At 50.0% G+C, this 10,606-nt stretch overlaps 1 protein-coding gene across 3 annotated transcripts in view; it reads left to right on the forward strand.

Moving 5' to 3' along the window:
* The window catches only part of LOC111155117 (collagen like tail subunit of asymmetric acetylcholinesterase), a 54,772-nt gene extending 51,605 nt beyond the window's left edge, over window positions 1–3,167 (forward strand). For all 3 annotated transcript variants that reach the window (XM_022515179.1, XM_022515182.1, XM_022515180.1), the window contains 2 exons: window positions 1,083–1,185; window positions 3,098–3,167. In XM_022515179.1, coding sequence (XP_022370887.1) covers window positions 1,083–1,185; window positions 3,098–3,167 — 173 coding nt within the window. The remainder of the gene's footprint in view (window positions 1–1,082; window positions 1,186–3,097) is intronic.
* The last annotated feature ends 7,439 nt before the right edge of the window (window positions 3,168–10,606 follow it).

Below are 10,606 nucleotides of genomic sequence, written 5' to 3' on the forward strand. Positions count from 1 at the left end.
GCGAAGGACTAAAGGGAGAAGCCAAGAATTTGAATCGGGTGGTGTTACCAGATGGAGCTGTAGTGGCAGAGCCCCTTTTCAGGGCAGCTGCCTTCAGGCTGATGGGATGCTACCGGGACAGGTGGGTGGCATAGCCCTGGAGGGTTTGCTTTTCTTCTATTTCCAGTCACACAACAAAAGCAGGAGGGGAGATAGAAAGCAGGAGATTTACAGTGAGACAGAACAGAGTTGGGATGCTCAGAGAGGAGGCTACCCAGTGAGCAGGGGACATAGAAGGTGGTTCACAGCTCCAGCTGTCGCTTTCCTCAACCAAAAAATGGGTATGACTGCTCAGGTTTTCAGAAATTCTGTGCGCTAATGTGCACTGGATCATCCAGGTAGAGTAAGGGTTCAACATCCCTCCACTGAAGTATTTTCCAGCCCCTGCTGTGCGGAGCCAGGCCCCAGCTCAGGGCTGGGGATGTGTAAATGCAAAGTCTCCTTCCTTGCTCAGGGAAGGCTGATGGGGTGGCATAGTGAGGACGGTGTGCACAGGGATGGATGTGGGGCGGAGAGGCAACTGGCGCCCTCTCGGTGGAGCTGTACTTCCCATGAGAGTCGCCGGGATGGTCCTCCCTGGCATGCCGGCTTTGCCTGGAGTCCCTTCTGCCCCTGGCGCAGATACTGTCTGATAGATCACACAGCAAGAAGGAACTGATGGGGTCTCAAAGCCCTGTAAAATGGGAGTGGGGCTTGGACTCCAAGATGCTTCCCTTGCGTGAGAACAGAGACCCCATTGAAGGAGGTAGTGTCCTCACTGCAGGCTTGAGGTAGGGATATGGAGGCTCAGAGAAGCCCAGTGGCCTGTTCTCTGTCTGTTGGCTAATGAGTCGCTGGAGTGGACTGGAGCCTGGGTCTCCTTATTCTCTGGTGTGGGATTTGGGGGTATGAGGGGCAGTCCATGGATGCACTAAAGCTTCATGGAAGTCCATTCAAGAGAGCACGTACTCTGCACGGACCCTTCAAGCCACACAGTCCTTACAGGTTGAGGTAAGCCTGTCCCACCCTGGCCCCTCTCAGGGCTACTTCCTTGTGTCCCTCAGGCTGTCACCGGGCCTACTGTGGAGATGGTCACCAGCACAAGGGCGTGGAGGACTGTGACGGCTCTGACTTTGGCTACCTGACGTGTGAGACCTATCTTCCTGGGTAGGGATCGCCTCACGTGCTATTATTACACCCTGTCTCCCTCTCTGCCTGCCTCCTCTTCTTTCCTTCACAAAGATTTTTTTAGTGCTTATGTTCCTTGTACTTTCTAAACACTGAGGTATGGTGACAGCTAACATGTGGTCCCTGCTCACCTAGGGGAGTCAGGCCATAAACACATAACCACCACGTGTCCTCCCAGAGTGTTTGAGTGCCACCACGGCTGAGCTGAGACGGTGACCAGCTCTGTCCTGGGCCCCTGGGGACCCCCTATTTCAGCAGTTGCCCCCAGGAAAAAAGCTCCCATCCCCAGTGGCTACCATGACCACATTAGTCTTCTGGAGAGTGGGTCTAGAGGAAGCCCAGTGGAGGCTGGAGAGACCAGGCCATTCCCAAGAATCTAATCATCTGTATAACCTGAATTCTCTTGGACAGCCCCTGACCCCTGAGGCTGTGGGTGCAAATGAGATCACACCAGCATTAATATCTAATTTTGCTGGCTCATGGCTCCTTCAGGAAAACCCCAGGAACTTAGTGTCTCCTTCAAGGACCTCTCTAGTTATATCTGGGACTCTCCGGTGGGTGTTCACATTGCTCAGAACAAGTATTCTAGTGTCTTGACCTCCACGTTGATGTCCCCGAAGTCAACTGAGAGTCATTGGCCACTGCTCCTAAGAAATGCAAAATGGTACCACATTCCCCTTAATCCTTACAACATCAGAATTGTATAGCATTCTAAGGGAAATGGGAAGACTGTTCCTCCCTCAGTTCCTGCTTCTCCCTTGGCTCCAGAGTGGATCACTGCCCCCTCACACCTTCTAAGTCCCTCAGGAGTCCAGTCTCTTTAGCATTCCTTTTCAGCCCTGTTCCTTGGACCCAGGCCAAGAGCTGAGAAACAGACACCAGGCCTGTTGTTCTGTCACCTTCTCTCTGCTCTCTCTTCCAAGGAGGTCTCCTCAATCCGCTCCCCAAACACACACTAACATATCAAGCCAGGCTGGGAGAACTACAGACCTATAGTCACCCCAAAACAAGCACTTTAGGCTTGGCCAGGACCCCCTCCTATATCTTTATGTACTTCCCTATCTCCAAAGTATGGAGGGCTCCCAACATACATCTCCAAAGTATGAAGGACTCCTTACCTGACAGAGCATTGGCAGGTTTGAGCTGGTTGGTTGATGGCTTCATGGAGACAACTCAATATAGACATTTGGACATGGAATTCAGGATTGTATAGAGCCCAGGGCTTACCCACTGGCTTGCTGTGATTACTCATCTAATTTCTAGATGCCTCAGAGAACGCTTGTGAATATGGTATAATGTATAACACATGGTCTCAGGGTTAGCAGTTTGGCTAATGGAAGTATAAACTACTGTCCAATATGGCGGCCCCCAGCCACATGTTGCTATTTAAATTTAAATTAATTAAAATTAAATAAAATTAAAAATCTAATTATTCAGTCATACCAATCTTATTTTAAGAGCTCAATAGCCACATATGGCTAGTTGCTACCATATTGGACTGCACAGAAATGGAACATTTGCATCACTACAGTATGATCTAATGGACAGCACTGGAAACCTTCCAGGTCTTGAGAAGGGAGTGATTCTCTCAGAGATGCTGTGTTAAGAACAAGGTTACCAACTCTTTCCACTCAGATCCCTCAGCTGGGCTTCTGGGCAAAAGCCCCCGAGGCGTGGACTTGACTGCCCCAAGCCTCTCACCCCAAACGAGAATGAGAACAGTCTCTCTGGAACCCTTAGAAAAGGTAGCAGCTGTGGCTGCTGTCTGATGAGCTTTGACCGAAAGTCACCAGAGGTGGCCTTTCAGAACCTGGCATGCTCATGAGGGCTGGGCAGGAGCTCTCCTGCCCACTGGCGCGTGTGCGCCCTGACCCCTGTCTGCCCCCCTCAGGTCGTATGGAGACCTGCAGTGCACCCCGTACTGCTACATCGACTCCACATCCTGCCGCTACTTCACCTGAGGGCCTGGAGGAAGAGGAGGAGGAGGAGGAGGGCTGTGTCCTACATCACCGGCAGCAGCTCCTCCCCCCTGGGCAAACTGACTTCACACCATCCCGGTCCAGTTTCCACCACCTTCGTGTGACAAAAACAAGGACAAACTCTTGATGATAAGACATGCTTGTAACTCAGTCCAACTGGAAGAATTTAGGACTACTGCATCCTGTCTTAATCCAAAGTCCCAGAAAACCTTCCACATGCCCGACCTGGGAACTGTTCCCCCTTGCTACCATCCTGCCCAATAGCCAAACCTACAGTGCCCTTTCTCTTCTGGAATGTTACTGACCCAGACCATGGACTTGGCTTAGAACTGTTAGCCCTGCCTAGACCTGCCGGGCCTTTCGAATTTGTTCTTATCCCACTTGGGGCATCTGGTATACAGGCCTCTACGCTCTTCTGACCTCTGGAAACATGGGCCTTCTCACCAAGGGCAGCCGGCCGTCAGGTGTCTCCAGGCCCGTGAACCATGAAGTGGGGAGGTGGGTCTGTTCTCTCGAAATGGCTCTCGGCTCGGACCCACTGAGGAACCCCTCAACCGGCTACAGCCCAGCACAGCCTTGTGTGGATACAGCTTCCCCAAGAAGAGACCCAACTGTGAAAACGTCCTGAGAAAGCCACCAAAATGGTGCTCTGGCCCTGGGAGAGGGTAGAGGCCCAGCTGGGGTGCTCAGCACATGAACAATAGTGGAACAATGGCCTTCTCCTTCTCAGTGTCTCCCAAAGGGGTAGCTCTTGTGGTTTCACTATCCCCAGTGCCATATTGACCTCGTGGCTCTCTGCGCCCTTGACCTCTGTCTTGTGAATGCCCCTTATGTCCGTTTCTTGTTCAGGAGATTGACTACCAGAAGGTGACCGCCAAAGTCTATACCTGGCTTTTGGTGTTTCCAGTCCTTAGGAAAGCACACCTCTGGGTTTCCCCCATGGGAGGGCCTCTGACTGAGTGCCTGTCCCAGGCAGAGACCATTTCTGTTCTGAGCTCCAGCTCCTGGCTGCCTGCTGACTCCTGTGTGCATCCTGGGACCTTCCCTTTGTGTCTCTGTAGTGCATAGTCTTGCCCTTGTGTCTGTGTGCCTGAGCCCTCCACGATTCTGCAGGCTCATTCACCAGGCTTTTGGTGAGCGGCCTTGTACCACCAACTTTCCTGAGTGGGGCTTAGCTTTGTTTTGGAAAGGTGTCTCCCCCACGGCAGACCTCAAGTGGGATTTGTCTATTTGTTACTAAATGGAGGGACACCTCGGGGCTTTTGTACGAAGCTATTTAGTGCGCCTGAGTCCTGGGGACTCAGTAGGCAGGGGCTTCTGGCCCAGCAGGCTGTCACTAGTGGTCTGCAGTAGATGGGATCAGCCCCAGGTGGGGCACACTGGTCAGCCCAGTTCCCTCAGCCTCTACTGCACACCATGGGGATGTAAAGCTACACCTTCATGCTGGGATCTCTGGATGGGAAATCAAGAAATACAAGCAGTTCGTTTCCCCAGTGTGGCTCTCTCTTCTGTTTGGAATGAGGGGTCTGAATTCACTGCCACCCAGGCTTTGCAAAGGGTTCCAGGATGTGGAGCAATACTACCCCCTTAGGGACAAGGGAGGAAACAGATGTTGAGAGTTATAGAGGGACTTACCTAAGGCCGCAAAGCCTGGTCTTGATAACCCAGCACCACTCCAGCCTTATTTTAGGACCACATTTAAAACCGGATGGAGCTCCAACACTGCCCTTAGTTGGACCTGGACACGAGAGGCCCTGTCCTGGGTCCCTTGCCATGAAGGGCACCAGTCTGGCCCTCCTCTGGCCATGACCCTCCCCAGAGGGCAGGAAGTCTATGAGGCCAAGGTGACCCGCCCACTGGAGCTTGTGCACCCCTCTCCCAGACCATGATCCAGGTACCCGGGAGACCACGGCTCCCAGCCAGGTGGTCCTGAACCTGAGCAGCCCTCTTCTGCATGTCTGAGTGTGACCTGCACACACCTGGGTGGCCAGGGACAAGCTGTGTTTAGGGGTTATAGATGGGGCTTGGATACGCAGGCTGGGATTTCCACACAGACACACATGAAGCCCCACTCTGTGTGGGCTGGTCCTTGCCTTCCTTGTGCCACCACGGAGCTTTGAGGAATCTAAATATTCCAGAATCAAACCCAGCCTTCCAGGTCTTATAAAAGTGGACTGTCAAGTAAGCAGAGAGACATATTTGGTAATAGTTTGTTAGATTCTAACGTAAGTACTTAGATATGTGGTATCTTGTAACCAGATCCCACAATATTTAGAGGTGGGCCTGTCTCTGACTATTGCAAAGGGTTTCTGAACGGCTCTGAAAATGAAAGGATTTAAAGCCACATGTTCAAAGTATATTTGTAATAATATAATCCTCCCCCTGTGGCACTGTCATTTTTTTTAACTTTAATTCAGTTCATTTCTATATAGTGTATTGGTTTCAGAGGTAGGGGTCAGTGATTCATCGGTCTTATATAACAACCAGCACTCATGACACCACATGCTGCCCTTACAGGGGCACCTGTAAGCAGGCCAGGTGGCCACAGAACAGGTAGCCGAATGTCTCCTGAGAGCATTTGCTGGCTCTGTGGAGAGCTGAGGTGCCACAGTGGGGAGGGAAGAGCACTGTACTGGGAGTCCTGCCACTAGGGCTCTGACTCGGTTTGTCACTTCTCACAGACTCCATCTCCTTACCTGGAAGAAACTATACATAAGGATTGAATTTTCTTCCAGCCCTAACAGCTTGTGGGTGGGGACTCTGTCCTCCAGTGGTGACAGGGGATGCCTAGGAGTGTGACGGATATCCTCACCTGCTCCTGAGGCTGTCAACGTGGAGTGGCTGAGACTATCTCTGGGTCTTCAGAGCTGCAGCTCAGTCACCAAAAAAGGGTATGTCGGTTTAGATGCTTTTGTTGGTAGGCAGTAGAAAATCCAACTTAAATATAAACCACAGGGTGGAATTTATTGGCTTATATAACTTAAGAATTCCATTGGCAGAGTGGAGATCAGGCATGGTTCAATCAAGGTTCCCACTCCATTTCTCTCTTGAGCTGTCCTATCTCCTGTTAGTTTGATCCTTGAGTAGTCACAAGCTGCCTATTGCAGTTTCAGGCTTATGTCTGTACCCTACAATATCCAGAGGAAGAGGTAACATCTATTCTATTCTATTTGAGATAACGTCTCAAATTTTTTTTTCCAGAAGCTCTCCCCAAGTCTTACCTTGAACATCATTGTCTATTTGAAGTCACATGCCCAATCATTTGTTATTGTCAGGAGAATGCCACCTGCTAATTGGATTATAGCTGGGCTTCTGAAACCATGGAGGCAAAAGGTATAAGATGACTCCTTGCCCATCCCTGGGGATTCTCCAGAAGCACATCTGCTGTGTAAGGAAGGGGTGGCTATTGGTCTATATCATGGGGAGCAGGTAAGGGGTAAATGGGTGCTGGGTACACACAGTGTCTACCACAGTGGCTGTCTCTGGTTTTGCTTTTCCTTTGGCAGGAATATGTGCTGAGCCTTTGGGGCGAACATTTAGGAAGACTCTTCACACCTAGAAAGCTCTTGGCTGATTCCAAGAGATCTACTCAAAAGAAGTTGACTTTCCTAGGGAGCCATAGGTTGTGAAAGAGGTGGTGTAGTTTGCTTTTGTGACAAAAAGAGAGGACTGGGTTCACCTATCTGGGTTTGAAGCCTGACTTCACCAACTCCCTGTTTAATTATCCTGCAAAATTTGCTTAACTTTTCTGTTTTTCTCATCTTTATACCGGGTTATTTCAGGGTTGTGTTGAATCTTAGTGATAATATGGTTAAAATTTCTGACACCCAGAAACTCTTTAGGGAGGGCTGGGTTTTGTCTGTCATTATTTGATGACTCAGGCCAAATCACTCACCTCTTTGGGACCTGGGGTTTTCTTCTTCCCCCTTTGAGGCTGGTAACAAGAGCTCACGTTCAACAGCAGTTTGGACCATAGCCTCTACCACAAACCAGTGAAAAAGAGCAGAGGTTCTCCAACTCCGCAGCACGTTAGCCCATTTGATGAATAGCACTGGGGATGAATCAACAAGCTTTGTGGACCAACAAGATTAGGTTTACTGACTTGTAGCAGGGAGACCAAACACCAGAGGTACAGTGGTTTGATGAGGGGCATCTCATCAAACCAAGAAAGACAAGATTATGGGAGGACTTGGGGAGGGGTGGAAGTGTAGGTAGAATATGAAAGAAGCATCATGGGGACAGGCTCAAAGCAAAGCAGGCTGTGTATAAAGGGGTCAAGATCAAGCCCAGACTGGGAAGTAGAGTCAGGTCCTGATCCCTTGAACTGCAAAGTTAAGGAAAAGCATGGACTGTTGGGCCTGAAAATCCCTATCAGGATTTCTGAATCTAGGGTAGAAGCTGCAGCTGCTTCTCTGTGTCAGAGTGACTCATGCAGCTCAGGTTTTCCAAGCAAGAGTGGAAAGTTTCTTTCTTACTGATAGGATTGCAGACTGCAAAATTCTGGCAGCCCAAGATTTTAGTCACAAAGGGTGACAGTGATTTTGGTTCAGGTGGCAGGAGTAAAATGCAAGGCTGGGGCTGTCACTGAAAAGAAAGCAGCAGTCACTCAAAGGCATGAGTGATTATGATACTGTAGGCTGCGGCGGTGACCTTGGGAGGATAGCTTCCTGTTAACTTTGCAGCTTTATCCGTGTCTGCTCTGGCAGTCTGATGAGTGACAGAGAATAGGGCTGACTTTTCCTCTGTCAGCCTGGACTGGTTTCTTACCCTTTCACTGGTAATGGAGGCCCAGGCTCTGCTCAACTGATCCCCGTCAATCCAGCCTGTGGCTAGGCTTCTCTAGGCCACCCCACAAGCTCCTAACATAACCAGGGAAGCGTGGGGATGGGCTTTGGCCCCAGAAGTCTTTATCCACCTGCAAAGCTATTTGAGTGACAAATTTGTGAGCAGAGTAAGGTCTTTAGAGGAACTTTGGTTATTAGTACTTAGGAAGATGGTAGAACAAATTTTCAAGCATCATGGGACAGGCACACTGGTCATCCATCACTCTAATATGGGCCTGAAGGATACATGGGTCAATTGCTTAAGAAATCTCCAGCCCGACTTTCCTCCCCTATGGTGGAGTGAACCAATTTCAGTGAAACTCAGATCTTGCATTCGTGTGGTAACAATGAGCGCACAGACCAAGGATCTTGGCAATTCATCAAGGAGACTTACACTTCAGCAACCCACAGTCACCACCCATGGGCCCAGAGGCTCCAGGAGTGTGGTTTCCATCTTCATTTGTAACCATTCCCAGAGATCGCAGATCACACAAAAGTAAGGGGTTAAGGACTCCCCACCCCATATCATCCAGTTCCTTTCTCTCCCCTGCCCCCAGGGTGGGGGTGGGAAATAGAAGAAGAGAACTCATACTGCTTTTATCACAGGGAATTCCTCTCTGGGGGTTCGCCTGGGTTCTTTGCAGCCCCAGAGAGTTGACTTTCGGAGTCAGACAGTTCTACAAGAAGAAACAACCTCACTAAAGGATAAATGGGCTATTCCCCCAGCCCTCTGGTCCCCTTTGCCCCACCCCCTTTACAGAAAGAAAAGGGGGCCCACGTAATAACGCAATCCGGCTGCCAAGATGCTGGGATCTCAAGAGAATTGGTGATTGTTTTGGTCTTGCCATCCTTCCACCCCCTCGACACCTCTTCTAGAATTTGGGTTTTAATGTTCCAGCTCCTAAGGAGTACCATTCCCCACTGCGTGTGCCACTCCAGGTTGCTCTCAATCCAGCACCTCGCGCGGGACATCGTAGGCGGTCACCATAGTCATGGGGCATCCATCACTCGAGGCTCATACAGGAGACTTTTCTTAGGGCAGAGGTTTAAAGCTTTAAGGTTTATAAGGATGATCTGAAGGCTTGTTGAAATAGACTACGGGGACCCACTTCAGAGTTTCCGATTCAGCAGGTCTGGGGTAGGGCCTGATAGTTTCTAATAAGGCCCCAGGGGATGCCCATGGTGCCAGCCCCAGGAACCACATTTTCAGAGCCACTACTCTGGGGAAATGTCTCATCTGAGAACAATGGCAGTAGACCAAATACTCCGGGGGAAAGGACTTTGGGTAGGTGGCTTTTTTTTATACCTTACATTAGGAGGTAGGGTCTTTGTCCCTTCCTTCTGAATCTAGGTGGGCTTTTGATTACCCGGACCAACAAAATACTGTGGATGTGATGCTGAGTGACTTTCCAGGCTAGGTCATCTACAGCCAAGCAGCTTCTTGGGACACTCATTCTAGGGTAAGCAGCCCTCATGTAAGAAGACCAACTACCTTGAGACTGCCATGTCAGACAGGCTCTGGTTGACAGTCCCTAATGAACCTGCTTCCAGCCATCCCCACCATGGTGCCAGACGTGTGAGTGAAGCCAGTTTGGATTCTCCGGTCCTGCCTCTCTGCTGTCCAGGTAACACTGAGCAACCTCAATTGAAGCCCCAGGGAGAATTGCCCAGCCAGGCTCTATCCTAAATCCTCATCAACAGATTCCAGGAAACAAAATGGTTGTTTTCAGCCACTAAGTTTTAGGGTAGTCTGTTACCTAGCAACAGGTAACAAACAGTGCTTTAGGTTGGAAAGGTTAGAAAGGAAGCAAACTACTCTGAACAGGGCAAAGTGCTAAGTCCAGAGTTGCTGCTAGCTTGGATTTGGTGCCCTCTGCAGGAACCATGAAGAGAAGCTGGCACTAACTCCTACATGAACTATTTTTCTGCCCAGGAGGAAAGTCAGACCAAGAGGGGCTGTAGTAGTTGTATGGCCCAGTGTTCTCAACCATGGTGGGGACGTGGGTATGTGGAGATAGTAGACTGACTGCAACAACTGCCTAATTCTCACACCGCCCAGTGTCCACACCTTTCCAACGTACTTTGCAATTCCTCCCATCGGCTGGTGGAAGGCACTATATTTGTCCAGCCCTTGATTCTGAACTTGACCCTGTGACTGCTTTGGCCAACGTGACACGTGAGCAGTTGTGACAGAGGCAGTGGTGTTTCCTCTCTCAGTCTGGCACTTCTGCCTTTGCCAAGACAATATGCCTATGCTAGACTGCTAGAGGCTAAGACACATGGAGCCCACCTGAACTGCCCTGGTTGGACTGGCCAAGGCCATCCCAGATCAGCTGAATCTGTCAAGTGTCAGGCGTACACAGCCCAGGCAAGACCGGACTATCCAGGCACTCCCAGTCTGAATCACCAGTCCAGACTTGTAAGCAAAATAAATGCTTATTTTAAGCCACTGAATACTGGGATGCTTTGTTACATATCACTGTAAAGGCAACAATTACTCAGGATCCAAGTCCCTTAAGTGTCATTGAATGCAAACTGCCACTTCCCCAGAGAGTCCTCGTTCAAGTCTAACTCCTAGTCCAACTGAGGAAATGGGAG

This window comes from Enhydra lutris, unplaced genomic scaffold (genome assembly GCF_002288905.1).
Source record: "Enhydra lutris kenyoni isolate GAN:26980312 unplaced genomic scaffold, ASM228890v2 scaffoldscaffold39, whole genome shotgun sequence".
NCBI lineage: Eukaryota > Metazoa > Chordata > Mammalia > Carnivora > Mustelidae > Enhydra > Enhydra lutris.